The sequence below is a fragment of the Heloderma suspectum genome, chromosome 7, assembly GCF_057233095.1.
Source record: "Heloderma suspectum isolate Gila_16-S chromosome 7, 16-S_ref, whole genome shotgun sequence".
Lineage (NCBI taxonomy): Eukaryota > Metazoa > Chordata > Lepidosauria > Squamata > Helodermatidae > Heloderma > Heloderma suspectum.
Window position 1 is genome coordinate 43,087,836 of NC_139464.1, and position 27,861 is coordinate 43,115,696.

At 42.7% G+C, this 27,861-nt stretch overlaps 1 protein-coding gene across 2 annotated transcripts; it reads left to right on the top strand.

Annotated features, from left to right (window-relative positions):
• Positions 1-233: 233 nt before the first annotated feature.
• Positions 234-27,625, top strand: MAFF (MAF bZIP transcription factor F). 2 transcript variants are annotated; one of them, XM_084809799.1, is made up of 3 exons: positions 234-420; positions 19,175-19,252; positions 22,802-27,625. In XM_084809799.1, exons 2-3 carry the CDS (start codon positions 19,217-19,219, stop codon positions 23,213-23,215), a joined length of 450 nt encoding a protein of 149 aa, XP_084665925.1. In that variant the 5' UTR covers positions 234-420; positions 19,175-19,216; the 3' UTR covers positions 23,216-27,625. The 2 variants fall into 2 exon arrangements, with proteins under 2 accessions (XP_084665925.1, XP_084665926.1); XM_084809800.1 differs by lacking the exon at positions 19,175-19,252.
• Positions 27,626-27,861: the final 236 nt, after the last annotated feature.

Consider the following 27,861-nt stretch of genomic DNA (forward strand, 5'->3'; position numbering starts at 1 on the left):
TGCATTTCTTTGTTGCGTCAAAGTACAGATTCTTGACCAGCAACAAAACATTTAGGTGCGGGTCTCTTTAAAAATAAATGCCCAGCACCAAGATGGCAGCTTCCCTTCACCTCTCTCCTGCCTGTGCCCTTCACTAAGATGGGGAGGGAGGGGAAAGAATGATGTCATCGCATGACTGTGTTTTTATGAATGAAAAGAATCCTGTGAGTGAGTAATTCCAGGAAACTCATATTACAACTCAGCAGATCACCGCGCAGAGCCCAGCTCAGCCCTTCTCCTCGGAAAACAACAACTTCATTTACAGAAACAAACAAGGTGATTTGAGAGCATAATCGGCGAGGAAAGAAAAGGGGGGCTCTCCGAGGACATAAAGAGGGGAAGGACAGCAGACAAAAGAGGGATCCGGAGGATTTGTGTGAAGTAAGTGGAGCTTCGGTTTGTAACTCTGTAGTAGCGAAACTTACAGACGTTCGAGAACGAAGGACGTTTTTTTTCTGTTTCTGGGCGCCTTTCCACGGTGGGCTTTTGCATGGCTTCCGTACGGGGTGAGGGGGCCGAGAGACCGTGAAAATGATAACGAAAACAGTGCCTCACATTGCGGGGTGTTGTATTGCGTGTGTTGTGAGGAGTGGCTGGTGTTGATTTCCTTCAGGGTAAGAGGGGAATATCCGCTGCCCATTAGGATGTCCTTAAACTTATTTCCTTTAGAGAGAGTTGTTGGGAAGGGATGTTCAGAAAGGATCCAGATCCAAGACTTTAGTTTTCAGTTTCTGTTTTAAAAAGCAAATCGTGATGTGTTTCTTTGCCTTCGGTTCACGCATATCCACGGTTCTGAGGGAGCCGAGAGCAGCTGCACTAGGCAGGAAATCGCTTAATAACATAGGACTTACTCATGGTTCATATTAACCATGTGTATGCACGTGTTGAGGCCTGGGTCACATGTAATAATCTTTCTGTGTGGCATAGATGCGAGCTGTGATTTGATGGTGGATTGGAGGGTGGACACCATTAGAAAAGCATGTGGATCTGTGTAGATCCAGCTTCTTTACTTATTATTTTTATGTAACAAACGACCCAGTTATTCATTTTTAACTTACTCGCTTGTGAAGTGTCTAGAGTAGGATCCCTCTCTAGGGGGCTGGAAGTCTACCGGCAGAGGGCAAGAAATGGAGGGCAGGCCAGGTGACAGGTCAGCCTGAAAAGCAGTGAGGGCAAAGTTTGGAAATAACTCCGTAGGAGAGTTTCCAGATGAACATTATAAAACAAAACAAAAGTTGAGAATACTTTGATTTGGAGCTGTGGTGGGTGATTTTTTTCTTCTGGAAGAAATCTGGGTGGGTGAGTGGTTGTCACCCCTGGGAATCCTAATTGTTGTATTTGGGATCAGGAATGAATCTTCCTCCCCCCCACCCCAGGTCAAACTGGCTAGAGACCCTGAAGGGGGTGGGGTTGTTGTTTTTCCAGTGTAGTGTGTGGCATGTCTCACCTGCTTAAGTCACCTGAAGGTGTTTCCTCTGCAGTGCACCTGTTATTTAGTACTGTATTTGTTTATTCATCCAAGTTATATAGGTATATCCCATTTTTTCCACACTGTGTTGCTCAACACAGTTTATGGTAAAATTATTCTCATATAAAATATTGTCAACCATGCAAACAGTAACATAAATATTCATTATGAAGCTCAAATAAAGGCCAGAGATAAAAAAGCAGAACAAAAACAGTGACCTTTTAAAGGACCATGTTAAAACCAAAGGCACAAGAGATGAGCAGAGTCTTCCCTCATGTCCTAAATGACACCAATATAGGTGCTAAGTGGACGTCTCTGGGGAGAGTGTACCACAGGCATGGTGGTGCCACAGAAAAGGTCCTATCTCTGGCATGCAGAAGGTTTCTGATGCACATATAAGAGGCACCTATTTGCAGCATGTCACTAGCAGGGGTCTGTTTTTTGGGTGTATTGATCTTTGGGCACTCCTGCCTTTGAGGCAAGGGGCTAGACAAGCCCCGTTGTTGTTGTTGTTGTTTAGTACTTCTAGAACTAGAAATCCCTTCTAGTTCTACAAGAAACAGTTCCACTTTTTTCCATGGAGCTTTCATACCTTAGGAAAAAGAAACTTCCCCTTAAAATAAAGAATATTTGGCAATTGTAGATGTTGTGAGTCGGAGCCCCATCCATGACAAACCTGATAGGAATCAATTCTAAATTATGTGGTACTAGCACTAATCACTGTGTGGCTATTAATCTCTTTGATTCTTTTTGGGCATTCTGTTAAATGGGTTTTTTCTTTATTGTGTTCTACAGGTGTTGCTATGCACTGCAACAGATTTGCTGTCTAGTCCACTTGAGGTGGAAGCATTTTACCGATGAGCCAGGTGGTTTCTGTATATGTAGCCCAACTGATTAATGGGCGGGCGGGGAGAGAGAGAAAACTGTAGGTAAAAGGGAGGGAGATAGAAGGGTAACGCTCCTGCATTGAGCAGGGGTTGGACTTAATGGTCTTGTAGGCCCCTTCCAACCCTACTATTCTATGCTTCTATAAAAGAGAACTGTAGGTAAAAGGCAAATGTTACTCGATAGAGATTAGAAAAATTATTTAAACCAAGGGGAGGGAAAACAGATAAGGATTTCAGACATACTACCACTTGTGGGCAAAAGATAAAGACATATGATTTCTCTAACATTGTTTTGCTGAATTTTCAAAATAAGTAATATAGCAAACAATAAACAACCCCCTGCTTCTACGCAAGTAACAAAAATAGTTATAATTACAGTTATAATTACCCTCCCCGTTCCCAGTTGCTCACTTTTATTTTGGCTCATTTAACATACAACAGAAATCAACACCTTTCAAAGGAATTAGTGCACACATACAGTTTTGTACTTATTTGGCTTGTTCCAGTTCATGAGCTCAAAAGCTAAGAGAATTTCTAGGACTGTAAGATACATTTAAAAGTCACCTACTGTGAACATAAGGATTGTGTACATGTAAAATATTGAAGGGAAAGTTGTATCTTACAGTTTTTCTGCATTTTATATGCAATGTCAAATAATTGCACATGGATACCTGCATACTATCACTTTTTTTTTTAAATGAAGGTCTGAACATATTTTTGAAAGAACAATTAGGTTTCACAGTTTTCACAGAAACCTTTGCCGTACACAGATAAGTTGATCTGTGGTTCAGTCTCTGATTTGTTATAAACCATCTCTGATTTATGGCTTCTAAGGAATGTAATTCTATAACTGCTGATTGTTCTAGTTATTGGTCTGATAAGAAAAAAAATCCTTCCATTATATTTAGTGATACCTTCCATACACAGAATATCTGGTGCTTTTTGTTTTTGGAGGTATATGTGCTACACTATAGTAAATCTCTAATGCTGCACTCTATACACACTATCTGGGAGGAAGTACCGTTGAACTCAGTGGGGCTTACTTCCATGTAAACATGTATATGATTGGATTGTAAAACTAGCTGGAAGTAATACAGCCGGACCAGACAGAGAAAGGTAGTAGTCAAAGGTACCTGGTATTATCTGTAAACCAGCCTTGTCTTTAACAACTTGTCAGGTTGCAATAAGTAACCAAGGATTCCATGCAGGTGAGATAGCTTGGTTTCTATACTAGCCAAGGCAAAAGGAAAGTCTCTTCCTTGGTAGAAGGCATTTTTTAATATTAGCCTGCTAAAAGCTAGCAGCCTGCATTTCTGTGTTAACCACAGAAAAGGGGACCTCCCGTTTTTCATAGTCTGCATGGAACTGCAGTTTCTTAACAGGTAAGTAAAAAAATGTGCAGGCCAGTAACTTTGCAAGGTTATTTACAAGGCTACCATAGCATCATCTTCAAACATGGAAATTTAAAGCAGGGGTGGGCCAAAGCTGGATCTGCTGGTAGATCTCCCGGTGATTTGCAATAGACTGGCAAGGATATCTGACTCCCAATTGTTTAACAGTAGCAGCAACAAAATGACCTCTCACTGTCATTCTAAATTATACTGTTGAAAGGAAGAAAGGTTGGGATAACTAGGAGTGGGTTTTTTGTGTGAAAGGACTGTGAGCTCTGTTCAGTTCTGAATTCTTTAATTCTAAGTGTATGCCATTTGCACCAGGCTCCTGCCCCTGAGAAGTTTGCAGTCCGAATTTTGACAGTGAGGAAGACAGGCTGAGAACAACAGTGAATCAAACCAGTGTTCAATATGATTTTGTGGGGACTTGTTTCTATATGCTGTAGGGACTGAATGTACTATGAGCATATGCAGCTTCGTTGTACTGAACCAGACCATTGGTCCGTCTAGCCCAGTATTACACTGACTGGCAGCATCCCTTTGGCAGCAGTCTTTGTTACAGGAGAGTGTTTTAATGAGATGTTTAAGCCTGAACCTCTTGGCATGTAAAACATGTGTTCTGAAACCGAGCTAAGGCCTCTTCCCCTCATTATGTTGAGGGCACCATTGTGTGCTGTGGCATATTTGAATGTCTAGGCTTGTGAAGCGACCATGCTTGTTTGCATAAGTGCAACCCTTACTGCTACAGCAACACATATCTGTGCATGTAGTACTGTACATTGATCGATGTGACACCATGCCTGCTGCTTCCCCAAAGCCAAGGCATTGTTTTCCTTACCACAATGCAGCCTTCCACAACTTGGTGCTCTCCAGTTGTTGTGGACTTCAGCTCCCATCAATCCCAGCCAGCGTAGCCAATGGTCAGGAATGCTGAGAGTTGCAGTAAAACATCTGTAAGTCACCAGGTTGGGGAAGACTGTCATAATGTGAGCAAGGAGGGGAAGAGGTGGGGTGAAAAAGAGAGAACAATTCAAGGTGCTGTTGCTTACCTTTAAAGCCCTATACATCTTAGGACTGTATACTTTATTACTCTACAGTATGTATATTGGTTGCCCAGTCGTATATTTCTCTGGGCAGCTCATGAAGATAAAATAACAATTTTAAACATATCGTCAAACCAGTACAGCATAAAACTGTATGGAAGAGAGAAACCTAAAACCAAACTGATGGTAGAACAAGAAATACACAATATACAAGTAGTGGGATAAAAAGCTAGATGCTATTTATTATATTTGTGTATTTTTAAAATCATGTTTTTGTAAACTGCCCTGGGAGCTTTGCAGAAAGGTTGTCTATATTTAAGTAATCAAGTGGCACTTTGATCCTAAATACATTGCTTATGGCTGCAATCCTGTATATATTTACTGAGGAATAAATACCACTGAACTCAGGGAAACTTATCTTCTGAGTAAATATGTATAGAACTGTAGATGCAAGTTCCATTGCAATCAGTAAGACCCTATTCCATGACAAACTGGTCATTAGAATTAATAGGTTTTTCTTTAAATTGTAATGTGGTGTTGGAATGATTGTAGGACAAGATAGACAGAACATATCTAGAGTTGAGAAACAAGATTAGGAGCAGCCTCACCATCTTCATCTCAAACATACTTATTCTTGTCTAGAGTCAAGCTCTGAAAGAGCGTTTGCAAGTTTCAAATAGAAGCTGGCTATGTGTGGAGTTAATTGGTTGGCCTTCCATGATGTCAGCAAAATTCATCCACCTGCAAGGGGGATGGCCATCTGGGGAACCCAGAACCCCAGATGGCCAGATTAGGGCCATAGATGGGCCGAATTTGGGCCTGAGGTTATAGCATGGGGAGGGAGAGGCAAGACTGACAGCTGAGCCAGCATTTGATTTGCTGATGAGGTCTAGCGATCTTGAAAGCTTGCACATTTTACTTATGGTCAACATGGCTACCTTTCCTTTGTGTCTTCCTTCTGTGAGTCTTTTTCACATGACTATCATTCTGTCCTGTGTCATGTGAATTATGACTTTGAATTAAGCTTACTAAACTGTTTTTCCTATGAAAAGCAGGTGGAAGGAGCATCAGGGGTGAAAAAAACAAGTATTCTTAAGTCTCACTCAGAGCCTGAGTTTCCCTTCTCCCATTCTACCTGCTGCAAGACAACCAAGTATTTAGAACTCTGTGTAGTCACCGCCTCACAAGGTTGCTTCATCATAAAATGAGTAATAACACTCTTGTGATCCATAGGTCATAAAGTATATAATGGCACCTGTTTACCTAGGGCACACCTTGCAGTGGTACATGGAAATGCAGTGGCTCTCCAGTCTTAAATTCGGGATTCCAAGATTCTCATCAAGTAGCTGGTTTTCACTGACATAAAGACAGCTATAGGTTATGTTAAACTGAGGTCATGTTGGCAACAGGTCAACTTTATATTTGTAATAAGACAGGCTGATATCAAACACAAATCTATATGTGATGCAAGTAACTACACTTGCTCATGTTCATCCCTTCTTACGTTTGCCCCTTCCCTCCCTCCCTCTCTCCCTCCCTCTGTTTCTACTTCCATTGAAATTTGATTTTAGCTACTTGAGGCAGGGGGCTGTGTCTTTGCATATGTTACTATGAATGAGCCATAAATGTTGATGGTGCAATATAATAATTCACACATGTGCCTTTTCGACCACACCATGATTTGTTGCAGTGAAGGTCTATGTAAATCCCAAGCTTGGAAATGAGTTCGGAGTGCTTTGGTCTGCCTTCGCCATCACTCCCTTGACATGTGCAGTCCTTGAACCTTTCTTGGGGCTTTGGAGGCAGCTGAACCGGTGGCCTGTTCAGCGTATAGGGTTTCACGGGGCTCTCTGTCATGAAAGGACTTCAAGAAGTCACCACTTGGTGGGGAAAGTGGTCTTGTAAACCCACCCTCTGTTTCTTGTCCTCTTAGCAAATACAACTTGCTGTCTCTGCGAGGAGCTGTTTTGAACATTTGATACTATATGCCAGAGTTCAGCTGTGTATACATATGCAAATATACACCCCTGCTTCAGAACAGCACACACAGCATTGTGGAACATCTGCTAGCTCTGGAGTAGCAATTCTCTAGTGAGAAAATTAAGCTTCATTGGATGGTAGTGATGCCAGAACTGCACAACTAGTATACATTTTGGGTTATTTCACAGACATAGTCAGAGTAACACTGATTTACACTATCAGATTAACTGTCTCAAAGGCTGATGTTCTTAGAATGATTGAATATGAGGGCTATTCCCTGCCTCACTCCTCTGGGAATTGAATTGGCAACTTCCAAGTTTAAAGGCAAAAGTCTTTGAAGATTTTGCTAGAAAGTTCACATGGGAACTGTGACAGGCTTGGTGAACCAGACTAAGAATGGGAATGTTTTTATTTCTGTCTTTAATTTTATTTTGTTAGACTATTTGGGGGTAACACTTCCACTCAAATGAGAGCTCAAGGCAATATTTTCCCTCTGCTCTTGTATGGAGTGTCCATGTCAATTATTAATGAGGTGAGAGGCTATTGTGTACTTGGGGTTCTGGAGTTGTGGTTGGAATAGGATTGGTTGCAGATGAGCACCGGGCTTGGTTGGTGCTCCCTGTTCTATATATTAGCATTTTAATGTATATATTTCAACCATCTTAATTTCTAACCCATGCACCCAAGTGAATCATTGACACATGACTTCTTTTCACTATTTTGTGCATTTGTGCCATCATCTTCTAGTTGCCCGCTGATTATATTATTTCTGTGAGCCCCAATGCAACACTTAGGTGTTGTGCAGGAGTTGTGCAGTGTGATCTTATGCATGATTACATAGTAGTGCTGTACTCAGTTGGATTTACTCCCAGGTAACTCTACATAGCATTGCAGCCTTAGAGAAGAGCTGTGTGTTCCAGGGATCTCTAGCCTTTCTGCCTCGCTTTTGTTTTCATGTTCAATTCTTTAAAAAAAAACAAAAAAAACCACAACACATAGAAATATACAAACATCTCTTAACACGCTTGTGGCCCAATTCACAACCTTGTTAAGAAGTATCTGTATTTCAAGCCAATAGTCCCACTGAATTCAAGGGAGCTAAATTGGGTTTCAGTTAAAGTACTTCAGTTTAACAAATGTGGTTGTAGATAGGGTTGGTGATGTGAGTACAGAATTAGCAAGTTCAGGTTTGTTTGAAAGTAGGTAAGAAAACCTTTATCTTCCTGAACAACCCATTGTCTTTCCCTCTTAACCATTCATAGCCTCCCTCTTAACCATTCATAGCCTCCCACCTCAGACAGAGTGAAAAGGAGCTCTATAGGAAACATCTAAGAGGATGGCAGGGAAATGGTCACAAGCTTGCGGATCCTTTTAAATATGCTAACAGGCATATTCTTTTCATATATAACAGGCATATTCCCCTCTTCTTTTCACACCTGTTTGTCCTAGTTTTCTGATCTTAAGGAGCATAGAGACCAAGGGAATCCACTTGCTACAAGGGTTGGAGGTTGTATGAAAAAAGGAAAGGTTCCTCCTGTGCAAGCACTGGGTCATTACTGACCCCTAGAGGGACACCGCTTGCACTGACGTTTTCATGGCAGACTATAGCGGGGTGGTTTGCCATTGCCTTCCCCAGTCGTGACTACCTTTCCCCCAGCAAGGTGGGTACTCATTTTACCGACCTCGGAAGGATGGAAGGCTGAGTCGACCTGAGCCGGCTACCCGAGACCCGGCTTTCGCTGGGATTGATCTCAGGTCGTGGGGAGAGTTTCGGTTGCAATACTGCAGCCTACCACACTGCGTCACAAGAGGCTCTTGGAGGTTGTATACTTTTAGCCTAATCTAAAGGCATGTTTCATATATTAAAATTTCATTAATCTGTTACTAATCTCTTGCATGTAATCCACGCATTTTTTCTTGATGATGCAATCCTGTTGCAGAAAGAACTTATTTTACCAGAAAACAATATTTATTACTTGGAACCAGGGGGAGGGAGTGGGGATAGATTCAATACTTCCTTCAGATAGCACATTCACTGTTGTTCTGCTTGCTTCATGGAATGTGGTCACACAAGTGTCATGGAGACTTGTTGGACATTCCCTGTGATGCAACTAGTGATGTCTGGCACAAATCACTGCCCCTGCCGCCTACACACACGCAATGGTCTATAGCACTCTATGAACTTCCTTTTACATTTTTTTCTCAAAAGGTTCATGAAAAGGTAAAACAATAAGTTTTGGAGGGGGCAGCTTTGCTCCTCGTCCTCATTTTTTTAAAACCTAGATCACTGCAGCCCTAGAGCTGCTCAGTTGGACAGCACACAACAAAATACATTTTTAAATGTTTATTTTGTCAATAATTTCTACAAAAATTGTGAAACCCCACCCAAAGATATTAGGTTTTACTTCTCCTTATCCATTCTGTCCAATTCTTTCAGAGAACTCTAAACAACATTAAAAAAACAATATTTGGAGGTAGCATTCCCCTCACCCCGCTGCCTTCTGTGCAAGTGCACAATTTATTTAAATTTTAAAATAGTAGGTAAAGGCTGCAAGGAGGCCATCCCACCCACTCCAAGAATCGTCCCCTACAGCAAGGCTATTTCCCATTCCTGCCCATGAGGATGGGATATGGTGCTATTGGTGTATTGTAGAATCAGGGTGTGCAGGAGTATTGCACAAAGGCTGAAATGTGGATGGAGCAACTTTCTTTGATTGTAGAGAAAGGCCCTTACTCTTTGTAATAACAGGAGGTCTATTGTGAAAATCTAAGCCTCTGTATAGGGCTTTAGTGTATATGATGCAGTTATAACGCTCTCATTCTCACAAGTTTTAGATCCATGTTATCCCCATACTGCAGATCGGTGGGGGGTGGAAATGAGGTTGGCAGCACAATCCTAGGCATATCTACTTGGAAGCTAGTCTCACTGTGTCTAGCAGGGCATTCTCCCTGGTAAATGTGTTCAGAATTGCAGCTTGGGCAATGTAGTCCTTAGGGACACTGAAGGAGTTAGGGGCTCAAGCAGGATTTGAACCAGGGTCGGCCTGGTTGGGCACCTCCCAAAGCCCTTGCCCCTACAGAAGACCCACTGTCGAAAGCTGTCTCGATAGGTTGCTCACCATTGTCACTTCCTTGCTCGCTTGCCCTGTCTTCCTGAACCAAAGGGGGTGAGCAAGTGAACAACAGGTGGCAGTGAGGAAGAGCACTCTCTCCCTCTGACAGATGAGCAGGTGGTAGCAACAGTGAGGAGCAGCCACTGGTGACAATGGCAGTGAGGATATGGGGTGGGGCCTTGGCTTAGTGGTAGAGCACATGCTTTATATGCAGGAAGTCCCAGGTTCAATCCCTGGCATCTCCAGGTAGAGCTGGGAATGATTCCTGCCTCAAGCCCTGGAAAGCCGCTGCCCAGTGTTGACAATACTGGGCTAGATGGACCAATGGTCTGACACAGTATAAGGCAGCTTCCTATGTTCCTAGGAAGAGGTGGGCCCACTGATGGAGGTCATCATGCCCAAAGGCCATCCAAAATCTGGAGATAGCTTTGATTTGTACAGGGGACTTCCTGGTTCACAGTTTGATCTGTTAACCACAACTTTCACACGTGCTTGCCTCAGTTCCCCCCTCGTTTCCAGCTGCCATCCCTGTCTCCTTTTTTCGGTGGCCCCGTCTACACATAGCTGGTTTTGCCACTTTATTTTCTGTGCTCTGTGTTGACTGTGTATCGGAAATATGCTTTGATATTGCACTTATTAAGAAATATTGCACTTGATATGCTGGGGCAAGAAGCTTACCCTGGACTAGCTGGCCGTCCTGTATCACACCACTTCTCTTCAAGGTATGGTGCTCACATACTTTTGAGAATAAGCACAGGATAAAAGCCGGCAGCCTTCTGGAATCCTCTCTCTATGTGTCGCAGTCCCGTGTGTGTTTGTGCTTCCTGCTATTCCAGAAGTATGACTCTTCTGCTGTCATTGGCCTTGAGTCTTGCGCAGATGAGATGGATGAGATTCCAAGTAGTCAGCTTGCGATCCACGTCTCCCAGCAGCCACACTTCCCATCAGTTCTCATGCCTTTCTTTACCTGACCTGTTTTACCTTGTGGTTTGTCAACTCTGCAAGCTTTTGGGGGGCAGGGCCTGTGTGTTTGTGTGCCTGCCCGGCTGCTTCGTAGGAACCTGGTTAAACTTTCAGTAGTGGTGGAGGCACAGTGGAGAGGACAGTGTTATGTATAGCCTTGGTAACCTTTTTGTGTTTGTGCTGATTCACAGTGAGATGGCTCTTCTCCCTCCCACAGCCCTGCTGTCTCTGACCTGTCATTTCTCTTTCCCTCTCTCATCTAAATGCTTATTTATTTAGATGGATAGCCCATCCCATCCTCAAGGCTTAGGGCAGATAATGATTAAAAATCAATTAAACTCATAATAAAATTACATCAGCTCAAGAGAAAAAAATACCGTAACAGATCCATACTCCTCTGCTCTGGCTTAACTGTGAAAATTAGCCCAAATAGGCCTTAAAACACTTCTGCAAGATGTTCGTGTCTCCAGGAGTGAGGAAATACCTAGTCCTGTGGGACAGCCACCAAAAATGCCTGTTGTCTCAGTGACAAGATGGTGGTGTTAATAAAAGGATTTCAATTGGCAATGGGGCATGGGGAAGACACGGATGACTCTACATTTCTGTTAGGCCTAAGGTTTTCATTATTATCACCATTCTGAGGCAACTTATATTGCTAGGCTCAGAACTTTACAGGCAAATGTTTTTAATGTAAGGTTTCCTTTATTCATTCATTCAATCATAGCCTGACGAAGATTAGCTCCCAGAGCAGCTTATAGTTAAATTCCACTTAAACGTCAAATATAATTACAGATATGGGGGCGGGGGGCATTTTCTTCTGCACCCTGATAGTTAGTGATACAGACCAGGCAGAAGGAAGTACAGATGCAGGTGGGCCTTCTTAAACTTTATTGAATGGTTCTCAGAGGGATAGCTGCTTTAGCCTGTTGCAGCAAAAACAAGAAAGAATTTTGTGGCACTTTAAGGGCTAATAGATGTATTATGGCATATTATGATGCGATAATAATACATCTGATAGCCTTTAAGGTGCCACGAGACTCTTCCTTGTTTTTGTTTAATGGCACTCCCTGTTTCAAAAGACTAACAATGCTGCCCAAATGAGACAAACAAGGTTGAGCTTTCAGCATTAACTCTTGTCTTTAGCACAGCAGCAAGCTGATCTGAGGGGATGCATGGGCCTGCCTCGACATGCTTTTAGATGGCAGAGAGGAAAGTTTTGCAAAAACTGGATGGTTACAGAGTTCATCCCTGCTACGAACTATCAACATAATGTTTGGCACTCTGATTCCTGGTCATATCAAGGTTTTTGACTGAGGAACCCGCGGGTGAGGGGACTCAAGAACACCTTGGCAACTATTTGTGTAGCCTGCGTGACAGTTAATGTTACACAATCTCTTAATCCTTTCCACAGAGTTAAAGAAAATGCAGTTTTTAGTCATAGGAACACCCCTAAACCCTGGCATGTCTTCCAAAGAGAGACCTACTTGCCTCCCCCTCCCCCGTCGAGTGGCAAAAATGTAATTTGTTTCATTTATTAAATTTCAACTACTTGTATGCCATTTGATATCCTAAGATCTCTAATGGGTTTACATAAAAATACAAAGTATAATATAAAAACTAATGTACTAGTATTAAAAAATCAATATATTAACAACCTTAGATGAACAGTAAAACAGCAATGCGATTACAAGTCAGGAAATGCTTGAGTAAATAGATATCTCTTCAAGAGGCGTCTAAAACTCTCCACAGTTTCCACCTCATGGACCATACATGGGAGAGCGTTCCAGTCTTTCAGAGTGTGGGTGCCACTACTGAGAAAGCCCAGTTACATGCCTGTTGGTTGTGGAACGACCAATAAGGCCTTCTCGGAAGATCTCAGGGCAATTTGGTATATAGAGGAGAGATGGTCAGCTAGATGTCCCAGTATCTCAGTTTTGACAGAATCTGTATAAGCTGGAGTTTTCAGTCCATTTTTCTTGTTCATTTTAATTATTTTTAATATGTTGGTAAAGTTTTATTTTTAAGGGGAAAGCATATTAAAACTTATTAAAAGAAGCCTTAATATCAGTATAACTGAACAAATATATAAACTTTACCAAAATATCTAATTTTGAATAATAGAGAAGATCAAGGCATATGGGGATATTTACTGCTTAATAGATAACTTTGGTTCAGTTTACATTTTCGTTTTTATTGATATTAACACTTGTTTTATGTTTTGTAGATAGTTCCCCTCCCCCCTAATTTCTTTGCTTTTGTTTTTACTGGTTAAAGTAATACAGTTTTTGCTTGTAGAACTGTTTTGGTTTTGTCATAAACTGCTTCCATGGTCGAAAAGGCAGGATAAATATGTTTTGAATTTTTCTTAATGCTATGTTGCACTAGAACTACTTCCATACCAGTAGTGTGATACCCTATGGGTGATACCATTTCACATAATGAAAGACAGGTAATCATGCTAAAAGAGAAGGGGCGATTGATATTTCTATCTATATTTAAAAGTGTGCTCAGGTGAATGTATACTTCGGTACTGGAGAAGTTGGATCTCTTCAAGTAACAATACAAAATCAAGCAAAAGGTTCACAAAATGGCAGGGAATTGTGGAAGGGAAGGGGTATCCTTGAGCATTCATTCAGTTGAATGGTACAGTGAGGTGAATGTTCATCCCATAAAGAATTTAATAAATAATAAAATAAAATACACCTTAAAACAGGGGGGCAGAACCTCTGGCCCACCTGGGGCCCCAATCTGGCCTTCCAGGGTCACCAGATCACCACACCCCTTCTTCTCGTCCCACCCCCTTCCCTCCAGCCACTGATTGTTTGATGGTTTCCTGGCTTTGCTGCAGTGTTTTCCCCATTCTAAAAGACAAATGCCTCTCCTAAGGTTTAGCTGCAGGCCGTAAGAGCTTCAAGCTAAAATATGCTGGTATTTTTGTCCCTACCCCTTTTGTCTTTAGCCTGCCCTCTTTGCCTTCAGCTCTGCTCATCAGTGTCACAGCCTCCAGGGGCTTCTCCAAAATGGAATTCAGCCCTTAGATTGAAAGAGGTTGAATACCCCTGCCTTGAAAGAAGTTTGAAATACCGCAGTGGTGGGAGAGTTGTATTGGACAGTACCAGTGATGTCACAGGTGCTGTCCAATAGGTGCTCAACAAGGTGTTCAATAAGGTGAATTTGACTCGTGACACTTGTGCAGCCACCCTGACAAAGCAGTTGTAATAGATACCTTAGCTGTATGTGTGAGGGAGATACATTTTCCCAATGACTAAATGTTTGAGATTAAGTGCTGGAAAATATAATTATTTCCTATCCCACCCCCAACAAAAAAGGAAAGATGCCTAGATCCCTAACAACAGAGTTATAATGTACATTTTTGTGAGAAGAAATTACCTGAGAAAATCCTTCAAGAATCACTTTCTTACATGACTGACTGACTGCCCAGTAGCATAATCAGGCCGATTTAGTTATACCTGGATATATTTGTGCCTGCTATGTACTAAGCACACAGGTGGGAGGATAATTAGTTCATGGTTCTCCTATGCCTACCATCTTGAATGTCATTTAACTGTACGGACAAGTACTGTTTGTCCTCCCACAGAAATGCAGCTGCCTTGAGGGGTGAAAATGGTGACTGACTAAGCTGTAGCAACAGGAGCCAAAAAATATTGAGTGCATTTCTGCTTGCTCTGCAGAAATTGTTGAGTTGTGTGTGTGGCCTAGGCTCTGACTTGGACTAGCTTTCATTCCTAGAGGAAACTGTCCTCTGCTTCTGGGGCTTGAGTGAGTGTGAGAGGCAAGATAGCAGTGCCCCAGTCTAAGCTGGCTCTGTGAGGCTCTGCCCTTCTCAAACAGGCTGCTGTGTTTCTTCTGTTGTTTCTCTAACTCCTGGGCCTGTGCCCATCTCGGTTGCATCTGTCCCCAGTCTCCTGTCTGGGCATGTCTCAGTATGAGGAAAACAGAGACATGAATAACTTTCCCCCTCTTCTGCCTGCTTCTCATATTCTGAGGGGAATATACATCTGTCCATCTCTCAGGGCAAGGAACTTCCATAAATACAACTTTCTGTGTGTGTGGCAAGCCATGACTCTAGGAAAATTACTGCAGGTGTTGGAGAAATTTGCGTACAATCTTCTGCTTCCAGTTTCATTCCTGTGATTATAGAGAGCCTGTGAAGTGAAGAAATGTATAAGCCCTATTAAAAAAAAATTGCTGACCTCAGTTGCTCAAGCTGAAATGATTTCCGTTTGTCCTTTCAGAGGGAACAAGGAGCTAGCTCATAATCATAATGATAGTCAAGGCTGATCTTATTTACTGACCTGGTTTGCACATAACACTTACCCATGGTTTATTTAACCCATTGTTTGTTGCTCTAACAAGGGTTTGTTTGACAGACAAGTGAACAAACCGTGGTTTGCTTTCTCAGTCCCTGGGTTGTTTGTTTCCCTCCTCCTTCACCTGCTCCTTCCTTGTATCCCAAATGCCTTTGTAGAGCTTAGTACTGTTATGTAGAGTGACTGGTGTGGGTTTTTTTTTACAGCAGTGCACAAATGGCCTCTCAACCCAATGTACCATATTTGTGGGCAGAGAAATTGGGAGAACAATTTCATGAATTTCATGGCCCCCACATAAAAATGAAGACAATTCTATAAAGTGGCCTATTATTTCTGGGGGCGGGGCGGGGGGGAGAAAAGAAAAATCTCAGAACTTTTTTTTTTCTTCAGAAAAATCCCTTCTGAAAAATTTTGGCTTGGCTCTGGTTGTCATTCTTCAAGGTTCAACACCTTCCCAAGGGTCCCGGTCCTCCAAACATAACATTTCTAAGGGGTTATTGTGGATACATCTTGTCTCCCATATTATATCACTTCCCTGAAAGTCCTGTAGCAGTTGTGAGGGGGGCAGTGTTGCCTCCAGCTCCACCAGAGATGAGGTGAAGCTACTACTCCGAAATCTATCCTCCAATTTCCTCAAAGTTTTCTTGTCCCATGAAAGACACTTCCATTTTTCTGCCTCATTCTCAGGGTGTTTTATAACTTATTTTGAATTTCTTTTGGTGGTATTTTTGAGCTTACCTAATCACTGTGATTAGATAAGCTCTGTGGCCAAGGGTGCTTTGTGCATGTGTTCTTCCTATTACACATCTCTCCATTGCTCTTCAGCCTCCCAAGTTGCCTGTGCTTCCTGATCTGAAAAAGCCCTATGGGAGGAATGACCTCATGACGTCTTCCCCTGGGCTTTAATTGAAGTGTGGGAAGATGAGGAGGCTGCAGACTGTCAGAGAGATGATTGTACAATGAAATACAGCACACTCACACACACTCCTCAGCCACCCCTTAAGTAAGGTAAGCAAAAGAACCCTGAACCCAACCCATGAGAATTTCTCAGAAATTGAAAAGAACAAAAGTGATTTATTTCAAATTGAATGAGAATGGTTGAAAAAATGTGGGAGACTTTTTTTTTTTTTTACTACCCTTGACCACTGCCTCTGTAGCCTGGCAAAATAGTCTATGAACTACCCATGATTTAAACAACGCAGAGTTCACAACCCAACAACAAACCTCTTTCTGGGTTGTGCGTGGTTAACAAACCATGGTTTGTTAGTGCAGCTGGGTTCACACAACACAGAATTCAACAACCCATACCATGGGTTAGTGTTATGTGCAAACCTAGCTGCTCTGTGCTTTTATATTCCCACCCCCACAAATCCTGTGCTCAGGATAAGTTACTTTTTTTAGTATTTCTCTGCCACATTTCAGAACTAAAAAGTTCTCCCAGTGTGGATTACAACCCACAACAAATTACAACTAATATAAAAAATAGAATATCCCACATTAAACCCATTAAAATTCCATAAGTAGATAGTGCAGCAGAACAATAAAACACCAGTCTAAACCAATCACAAAATAAATCAAAATTTTAACAAGTCCACAGAATCAATATCCTAAATAGGAATTTAGTAACATGTTAAGGGCTTGTGCTGGGATTTCATCATATACTGCTTCTTCTCCCCACTGATCTTATACAACAGCTTGGCAAGGCCCCCAGTGAGGCAATAATCTTTGTAGCGCCAGTTTAGCTGAGGAAACAGCAAGAGGGAAAGGAACAATATGGAGACCTATTGGGGAATGGGCAAATTGTACATATTTGCCCTCACTCCAGGCTTCCTCCTGTACTTCAGGGGCCTAGAACCTCAGGCCTGGGGGCCAAATCCAACTTTTGGGGTTCTCCGGAAGTCCATGCCCCCCTTTACTCCAACCATGAGTCATTTGCTGGTTTCCCAACTTGTGCAGTTTTTTTCCCCCATCCTAAAAGGCTGAAACGCCTCTCCTAAAGCTTAGTTACTAGCGGTAAGAGTTTAAGTTGAAATATCATGGTATTTTTGTTTTCTGCCCCTTTGCCTTTGGCCTTGCTCGCCATTGGAATGCAGCCCTTGAAAGCGTCTCTGAAATGGAATTTGGCCCTCGAGATGAAAAACGTTCTGCATCCCTGCTCTGCATTATGCTTCTACCTGAGCTGTTTGAGAGGAGTCTCAAACTGAATATTAACAAAAGGGTACCTCTAGATGGCTGGGTCATCCTAAAATACTGTTGTACAGGCACAACCTCCCGGGATGGGTGTTGTTGTTTTTCGAGAGATTGAATAAAGGAGTAGCTCCAAGTTTGAAGGGCTCCTGGGCAAAGTATCCTCTAGTAGGTCCTCTCCTCTTACAGTGGGCTCTGGTGGGCTTATCTGGCTTGGCAGCACTCCAAGCAGCACAGGGCAGCTGGGTCTAGCTGCCTTTTTAATTTCATTTCATCTATTACATTTCTGTACTGCCCAACAGCCAAATAATCTATGAACAATCTATGATTTAAACATCTCTGGGCAGTTTACAAAGGTTAGAAACCTTGAAAATACAGTATTATGCATAATATAAAAATAGTTTAGCTACAAACATATAAACAGAGCAAACACACATACACATACATCTCCAAACAATATCCCATGACCGGATTAAAAACCGATCATATGTTGCCAAATGCCTGGGAGTAGAGGAAGGTCTTAATCTGGCATTGAAAGATAATGTTGGCACCAGGCGGGCTGCACTGCGGAGTTCATTCCATAATTTGGGGGCTGCCACCAAGAAGGCCCTCTCTCTTGTTGCTTTCTTCTGAGCCTTGCTCAGAGGAGGCCCCTGAAGAGGGCCTTAGTCAATGAGCATAGTGTATGGGTAGGTTCAATGCTCCCAGAGTGACACTAGGTCAGGGGCACTGTGGAAAATTAAAAGGGTGGCTAGATACAGTCACCTGGTGCTGCTCAGAGTGCTGGGCCCGAAAAAAAATTAAGAGGGGGGTTGGATAGGTATCAGCAGGGGGATGCTAAGTGCTGATGCTGTGTGTGCTGGAATGTGTTATTTTTGCTCAAGAACTTGCAGCGATATAACAGTGCCAACACAGGGTCTCCCACCCTGGAAATAAATGACAGAATCTGATCCCTTTGCAAAACAGCTGGTCCCCAAATGTCATAGATACCTGGCTGCAGACAGAGCTGACTAGTACGTGATCCCTAGCAGAGAAGATTTGTGATACATCTGCCTCTGGGGATGTGAGGGTTCTGTCTTATTAGGCGCACTCTTTCCCAGCGGCCTGGAATGCTCTGCTGAGCACATAAAAATCTTGCTTTTATTATCTCCCTCGTGTCTCTTTTCAGGCACTGGCATTTCAGGGACACGCCCGCCCGCCAGCTGGCTCTCACCATGCTGTTTCCTCCTTCTCAGGAAATGTTTGCCCTTGTGCAGTTTCCGGTAGCTGCAGGGCATGTCCAGTATAGAGACACTATAGTGGGGGTGGGGGGAGAAATACGATGAATACTGTCTGACTATGTTTGGGCGGATAGGTAGACAATCTTGTGCGAGAGCATCAGCTCCAAGCTCTTGCCACAGCCTGTTTTGGGCAAATCAGAAAGGATTTTTAAAAAACGTCTGTTTAAAAGGAAAACAAACCAGCAAGCATGACTCATTCTGATGCTGGATCAGCGATCTGGTATCTCTCACTGTGCTGGACCAAGGGGTTGTGGAACATTAAAGAATACCTCCACCCACACAGGAATGGTTTTCCTAGGGAAGGATCCAAGTGTCTGTTCCATGTCTTTTTGTTTGGCATGGTGCCAATGGAGGATGGGCCTGGAAGACACAGGCAGGGTAAATGGAGGGTATACTTCTGTGTGGAAAATATCACCTTTTCCCAGAGAGCCCCAAAATGCAGAGGGGTGAATAGTGATCACAGTTCTTGTTTTTGTTTTGTGTCCTGCACAGTTACAGGCTCTTTCCTGGGGATCGGCAGGAGTGTGAGGCAAAATGTCAGCTGACAGCTTGTCAAGCAAAGCCCTAAAGGTAAGAGCTAGTCCGCACTGAAGAACAACCTTCACTCAGCCATTGTTTTCATAGGTCTATAAATCAAAACAAAGTCAGACCACGACAGAGGGTCTCCCAGAAAGATTATCCTTTCCATAAATATGATCCAGTTTCATACTCTGCTGTGGGACATTGGTCATGATTCAAATGGGCAACTGCTCATCTGCTATTTGATGGACTGCCTTCCCCTTGACCCATGGGGCTACCACATATGGCGGAGCCTAACTGGTGGTGATACCCTGGCTGTGGAACTCCCTTCTAATAGAGATTCGGCTCTGTAATTATTTTAATGGTATTTATATGTTGTACTGTTTTATATGGTTTGTTAGCCACCCTGGGTTCCTTGTGAGGAAGGATGGATATAAATAAAATAAAATAAAAAAATAAATAGGTGATGTTTCATGAAGACCTGGTCCCAGAAGCCCCACTGGGAACAATTTAGATATGTGTGAACAAAGTATGTATACCCCACAAATTGTACCCAGCATTTCTGCCCTATCTTTTGTGTACCCTCTCCCATCTTCTTGTCTATACTCTTCCCACCTTCCATTTTTCTCTGTGCCCTCACTTCCTCATTCTCTGTTCCCTCCATTTCTTATTTCACAACTATGCTTCCTGCCTGAATTACTGTTCACCTTTTCCTTTGACACTCCCCTATTTTCAGAGCTGCTAAATACATGTGCAGAAGGTAGCATAGAATTAGATTATTTCCAACGACTGGAGTAGGAGGACCTTGAGGGTCTGGACTTCTACATTCTTGAGAAAAGCAAGTTTCTAATCCTTGTGGTTGCCAAAATCTGTTTGAAAGCAGGCAGACCTTGTCTGCAAAAGGTTCCAGTCAGGGAGGAGCCAAAAGGGGAAGGATGTTATCTGTGCCCTTCCTGCAGTACTTTTCCTCTTAAGGGTGTGATTGCTCTGGCGTGTATGTGTGTGGTTTTTAATGTGATCTGCTTTTTACTATGATGAGTAGCACTTGTAGTTTGCACCGCATTGCTTGTTGTGTTGGATTCTTCCCCATCCCACTTCCACTTCATATTTTTTCTTTAATCTTTCTTTAAACTGGTGCAAATGGTGACATTGGTCTGATGTGACAGCATAGCAGCTCTTTGTACCCTCCTCCCCCAAACCATGTCCTCAGGAACATTAGCAGGCTAGGGCCTTCCCTCATATACAAGTTAAGTGGTTTCCCTCACATGCACCCTTCTTCAAATTGTGCAAGGCTTTAGCACAGGAAAAAGAATATAACTTGAAATTGTAACTATTGCCTTTTCGTTTCTTGGCCCACCATAGTATTATATTTAATCACTAGCCTGGTAGCTATAGGCAACCAGGAACTGCATGCGGGCGAGTGAACAGACTGGCAGAGGAAGGATGTATTGTTCCGTCCTGCTTCTGTGCCCACCATAGAAATGCATCTTGCCATCCCTCTTTTGCTGGTCTCCTGCAGGCTAGTAACTTTGGGGAGCTTATTTACAAGGTTGGACAATCATGGAAGGGGAAACCGAGCAAGCTAATTGAGGAGAGATTCCCCGTGAAACAGGGATGGTGAATAGATGAGCACAGCTGTGAGGTTTGAGGAAGCAAAAAAGTAAAGTATCAGGAAGCTGATGTAGTATTTTGTCAAGAGGGCCTGAGGCTGAGCAGATATTGGGAAGTGACAAAGAACCACTTGATCTCTTATCATGTCCAGATGTTTCTATCACTAGCAGTCAGTGGCCAGGAAGAAGAGGTTTTACTGCTACTTGCTTTATATGCTACTTCTCTATTCAAAAACAAGAACAGTAGAAATCTTCTGTGAATCCACTGTAATTGGCTTGAAATGTTGTCTAGTTTGAGGAACTAAAAGTTTGTTGGTTAACTTGCTGAGGGGTCACTCTCAACAAGGTGGCTTCCTTTGCACTTTTAAGTGCACTTTGCATTTGTTTGTCTTTAATTCAGGAGGGCCTTTTATTATTAGTTTTTAATCTTGATGTGCTGGCATATGACTTTTTAGTGGTGCTGTTTTACATTATGTGTGTTGTGCTTCTGTTTTATTATTGGCATTTTGTTTTTCTATTGATATTTTATTTCTGTATTTGATAGGTTTTCTTAAACTCTTGTAAGCTGCCTTTTAAAGCATTATCCTAAAAGAAGGGATATAAATACATTAATCAATCAATCGTTACTGTTTGGGGAGGAACAGGGTACATCTGGGCACAGAGCACCAAAGGGTTTCTGTGACTTCTAGTGCAAACCCCATTGGACTTGCTCCTCTCACATTTTTATCTGAGGTTTAAAAGTGTGCTACAGTGTTTGTATGCTACTGAAACCCTTGCGCTCCCACCTCACCTTGCTTTTAAAGGAGGGGGGTAAAAATGGTGGCCCTCTTTAATTTTGGGATAAAAAATAATCTGTATTGCAACAGAGCACCTGAACTATATATTTTAACCCAGGGACTGTGGCCAAAAGGTGCTTTTATGCAAGTACTAAGATAGTGTTTTTCTTCAAGGAAAAAGTGAAATGGCATAAATGGCAATTGCAGAACAATACTGAATGAAGATTGGTGCAAGGGGTTTCCAGGACAAAAGGAAGAGATGTGAGGAGAAATGAGATGAACTGAGAGAATACACCTAACCACATATAGCCTTGTATCCATCATTTACTCATAGCTCTCCCCCTACCATTACACTTCTTTTTGAAAGGAGCAGTGGAAGCAAAAATAAAAACCAGTACATTTATAATAAAGAAAGCAAATTATGGTACATAATAATTTATGTAATTTGCATAATTTATCCTAATGCAGAATGTTCACATTCAGCAGTTTTTCTTTACTACATTTTTTTAAAGGAAGAGTAAGTGTGCCTTGTAAAACATATGCAGTATATAATAATCTTTTTATAGTCACTGGGTTGGATCCACCATGTTTGTCACACTTTAGTCCCATTGAAATCAATTGGACCAGTTAGTCATGACTCGATGGCCTTGTAGGCCCCTTCCAACCCTACTATTCTATGACTAACATAACTTGTGTTGATTTCAAGTGGACTGAAACATGATTAACTTACAGCGCAATCCTATACATGTCTACTCAGAAGTAAGCTCCATTGAGTTCATTTGGGCCAGCTTCTGGCCAGCATTGCCATTGGTCAGGAATGCTGGGAGTCTGGAGGGCACCAGTTGGGGAAAGCTGATTTGGGCTTACTCCCAGGTAAGTGTGTATAGGATTAGAGCCTTCCTCTGGATCCAACTCATCAAATCTCTGTTCTATGTTTTAGTTGATTACTTAAAAACTCCTAACTTATATGTAGTCTTTTAAGTAAACAGTGTGGACAATATGTACAATTAGCATAATATATGCATTTTATAGTTTGCATAATATTGGTCATAGAAGATGGCTTTTCATGCTGCAAAATACTACCAGGCCTGCTCAGCGTTCTCCTGGAAGCTTACTTTTCTGAGCTCCCCTCCCTCACCTGGTCTGCTTTTTCTCTGTTCTGCCTGAGCTGTTTTGACATTTGAGACTCACCCACTCCTCCTTCTCTTAAACAGATCAAACGCGAGATGGGTGAGAACACGCCGCACCTCTCGGATGAGGAGCTAATGGGATTGTCAGTGCGGGAACTCAACCACCACCTGCGAGGCCTATCCAAGGAGGAGGTGGCACGGCTGAAGCAACGTCGGCGCACGCTGAAGAACCGTGGCTATGCAGCCAGCTGCCGGGTCAAGCGGGTGTGTCAGAAGGAAGAACTGCAGAAGCAGAAGACAGAGTTGGAAAGGGAAGTGGATAAGCTAGCGCGTGAGAATGCTGCCATGCGCCTTGAGCTCGACGCCTTGCGTGGCAAGTATGAAGCGCTGCAGGGCTTTGCCCGCACTGTCACTGCTCACGGCACTACTGCCAAGGTGGCTACTGCCAGCGTCATTACCATTGTCAAATCTGGCTCCAACCAGGCCACATACTCCTAGTGTCTACAAGCCAAGTTGTGAACTGAGTCCTGTTGCCATGCCTCTGCCCAGCTCTCACCTAGAACGGCTGTAGCTGCACTGGCCCCTCCCCTTCTTCCACTTTTCTTCTGCCAACTGAAGGAGACAGAATCGGCTTGAAGACAAAATGGCTGAATGTTGAACTTCCTCCTTTGTCCCTTACTGTTGTTGGGAGAGGGTGGGAAGCCTTTGTAATTTTAGTTGTTATCATTATCCATGGATTGGAATGCAGTGGCCAGTTCTCCCCGTTTTCCTTCCCCCCAACCACTTTTCCATTTTATGTTTGTCAGTTTTCTTGTCTTGCCTTTCTGCATACTGGACCGCCAAGCTAATATAGTACGATGGGTCTGGAGATGGTTTCTCTGTTGTAGTTGGGAGCTCAGCTTCAAGGAACCTTTGATTGCAAGGGTAGCGAAAGGGAAATAGCTTCTTCATGACGGAGCAAAACGGATGCTAGGTTGAAGCCTGCTTCTTGTCTGTGAGAGCTAGCAATGTACTTAATGACCAGGATGTCCCCAGAAGCTGTCACCCTGACCTCTTGGTGACATGGTCCTATGTGTCCATATTGTAGCTCTGCTTTCCCTCTTTGTTGCATACCATATTGTGCGCTCTTTGACTCAGAAACTCCATGTTCCCTTCAATTTGGAATTGGGAGTTGTTTGAACTGGCTGTCATAAGAGCAATCCAAATCAGACTGAGCTGTGGATGAGTGGCTATGCTTAATAACAATAAAGGAAAGGGGAAACTAGTTATAGCAAGGGACAAGAAAGGGAATTACTGCTGTGTGATTGTATGGATGGTGAAAGGAAGGGGTCATAGAGGTGCACACCAAGAACACAGAGTCAGTTGCTGTCACCCCATCCTATGATAACATAATACTTCACACCACAGTAATTAGAAAAGACAACCTCTGTCTCCAGCAGCATGGCTATGTAAACTTAGCTGATGTTCACTTTTTATTATAATGGTGGTCTTGGTCTAAAGTTACAAGATCTCTGGCAGGGGATGGAAGTAGCTTTCTAAAGAGGGAGAACAAGGTGGGGAAAGTAAGAGAGGGCATGTGGTGGGACAAGGCAGGGGAAAGAAGGATAAAGCAAGTGAGACTGGTGGATAGAGAAGGGGCAACAGGATTATAAATAACACCCAAGGGAAATCTTTCAGTTCTAGTGGGAATAGTTACCAGAGGGCTACACATGGTAATTTTTCACCTAATTTTGCAGTTGTCATGCTGAATATATGGTGATGAGTATAATAACTGAGGAACGAACAAAAGGCACAATTCATCTAATCAGAAAGAAACCGCAGTTTAATGGATAAGGGTCTTTTTATTATGCTAGATCAACTTGTGTGAAAATACATAGCTGTTGCGGCGGGGGGTGCGGGAGAATCAATCATAACGGAGAGAATCTTCCATATTTTCTTTCCACTTCTTTCATCTGGTGGAAAAACTAGAGCATCAGGAAAGAAATATACACAACTGTCGCACAGATGAAAAAAACTGTGGTTTCACCAGAATCTAGCTACACCTAGGGTTGGCTCAACCCAATAGGCAGTTTAGGCAGCTGCCTGGAGCAGCAGGATTCTAGAAGGTCTAAATTAATGGAAAACCCTTCAAGCCCGTTCTTTCTCTCTATAAGCAACTGGGGAGATTTCCTTGCTCTGTACAAGTGAATGAACAAGTAACTTCAACTGGAAGACCTATCAATGGAGGAATACAATTTCTCCCTATTGTTTTCTAGCCTGCACCCTCTTCACTTTGTTCCATTCAGCTGTATGGAACAGGGAACAGGTGCTGCTACTGGAGAAAATATATCAGAAGAAACACAAATGCCCTTCCCCATTGGGTGTGTGTGTGTTTGTTTGTGTGCGTGCATGCGAAGGATTAACTTCCACACAGGGCAGCAAAATAGCTTGAGCCAAAATAGCTACACAAATCAAAATGGATGGTTCATAGCCAAAAACATTTTCTGCTACACAGATAAAGCCTGTTTGGAGAAACTGAGTCAAAGTGAGGATGGGTTTTGCTGAGGACAGCCAAGTAGCAGAGCTGGGATCTCTTGTGTCCCACGGTATTTATCCCTTATCCTTTAAAGGATGCAGTCTTTTATTCATTCCCTCTCTCTCTTATTTACCTAGGAACAAGTCCCATTGAATTCTGTAGGACTTGCTTCTGAATAGACTTATGTAAGATGGCACTGTGAATCATGCTGCTCCATTCATTAACTAAAGTAGAGAGGGAAACTCACTCATTGCTGCTCACTCAGCATTTGAGAGTTCTTCCTACTTCTCCAGTAGTCACAGGAATTATGTTTAAATGCTGTGGTAGATTACTGCTCTTCCTCCAAGAATGGGCAGTGGTGCCATTCAGAAGCCAATGTGGGCTCAGTTTAAATATGACTTTAAAGTGTGTTTAAAAAATATACACATTACCCAGCAAGGCTTCCATGAAGGCAGTATCCCATTTAAACCAGGTTACACTTACTGCACTTATATATACAAAGTTGTCATGCTAGGGATCCATGGGCCAGGTGTGTTGCATTGATGTGCTAGTGCCACACTCATAGGAACCAGCACCTGATTTAAGCATGATGCCCATTTCTAAACCCATCTGGGCAAGCAGTTTTAGCTCAGCAGCTGTCAAGTTTAAAATTGACCTTGGAATCTTGGCCCAAGAAGGAAGAATAAGAGAAAAAATAGTACATATATAGCAAGGGAGACTGCCCAGGCCCACCTCTTTGAGCATTTTAAGAAGCTGGCAAAGTAATAAGTCAGGGATGTCTTGGGTGCAGATGCCTCTGCATAAATAAAAATGGGGGAGCGGGTTAGATTAGGTGGGTTTTGAAGGTACCTTCCACCCTTAAGTTAATATGCTAACATAGGAACCAGTGAGTATTTGTGGGCAGTCACTTCCAGGCATGTGCCACAGTGACTTATTTAAATGACGATTAACCCTTTAATTTTTTAGACATATGGTTGGGTTCACCCACCCTGCAGCTTACCATGACACCCACCCCCATGATGGAATCAGCTTCCAAACCAGTGTTGTCCATCCGTCCATCCTTCCTCCCCCAGCCTTTGATGACCCTTACAGGGGTCCCTCTTTAGCGTTTCCCCCACCCATGTTTCCCCTTGTTCCTACCCTGTGATTTATTTATTGCACGAATATAAGTTATTTTCACGTCCTTTATGCCATTCCGCCTTGTGGCCAGGATGTTGGTACAGAGCCGTACTTTATATTTTATATATGCAAATCACATTTTATCTTCTATAGAGCAAGAAAAAAGTACTTATTTATTTTCTGACTTACAGCAAGTGTCCTGCCAGACTCCTCTGTATTTTGTAGACTTTACAAATAAAGCCAGATTTTTTTTTCCAAAATGGAGAAGCTGAAGACAAGTGGTTTGTGCTTTTCTAAAACTCTTTTCATCCCAATGAGAAGTAAGGATCTATAGGCCAATTTTAGGAATTGTCCAGAAAATTGGTGAATATGGACGCCAAATTAATTTTAGCCCTTGAACAACAGTGGAACAAATCCTCATTCAAAGACAATAGTGTGATATCCAGTCCACAGCAGTTTCTAGGGTAGGTGTGAACTCCAGCACTGGAGAATAAGATATACTGGGATTCATGTAACTCAAGGGTGCTGAACTTTTTTCAACCCAAGGGCCAAATTCCATTTTGGAGAGGCTTTCGGAGACTGCATTCCAATGGTGATGGGGAGGGGGGCAAAATACCAGCTTATTGTAACTAAGGCTTTCTTCACACTGAGATTTTATCCTGCGATTGAGATTGCTCCTTCACAGACGTTTACGGGCTATTTACATGATGCTGTGATCATTCAAGGCCGTCTTCTGCACTAAATGCCCTTTGTTCCATTTTTAAATAGATTGCAGATAATGAGCTATCAAATTACCCCAAGGTGTTCCACTTCAGTTTCCTCCGTGAAAGGAGTAAAAGCTGCAAGAAAAGGAGAGAGATCAATGAAAGATAATGGAAGACTCAGATACAGGGAGAAGGAGGGGGTGGGGGAAAAGGAAGCTCGTGAAAAAGGGAGTCGTGATCCTGCCTTTAAAATGGAAGCAGAAAGCCCTGTTTTAAGTGCAGGATTTTAGGCTGGTATAGAGATGCCCTAAGCCTTAGGAGAGGCATTTTAATCTTTTAGAATGGGGAAAACATGGCATAAAAGCTGAGAAACCTCCAAACGGTTGGTATCCAGAAAGGGTATGTGGCCATAGGGGGAACCCAGGTGGGCTGGACTGACAACTTCAGAAAGCCAGATTTAGCCCACAGCCCTGAAGTTGTACACCCCTGATAGAAAATAATAGTGAATAAAAGGGTGAAGAATTGCTGCAGGGAGAACTGGGTAGCCCCAACTGGTATTCTGAACTTTAAAAAAACCCTAAAGGGGTACAATGGGGGGGAGCGTTTCACCTCTAAAGCTTGCTGGCAGGGGAAGGGGGGGAATGGATTGGAGTTGGGGGTAAAACTTGTGTCTCTCATTGCTGTCCACAGCACAGGCAAATATCCAATTGGTGCCAATGACACCCATGCTACCACTTTCTTCACGGCAATGGTAACAGTAACATAAGTGCTACCTGGAGTAAGAATGGCACATTCCTGTGTGCAAG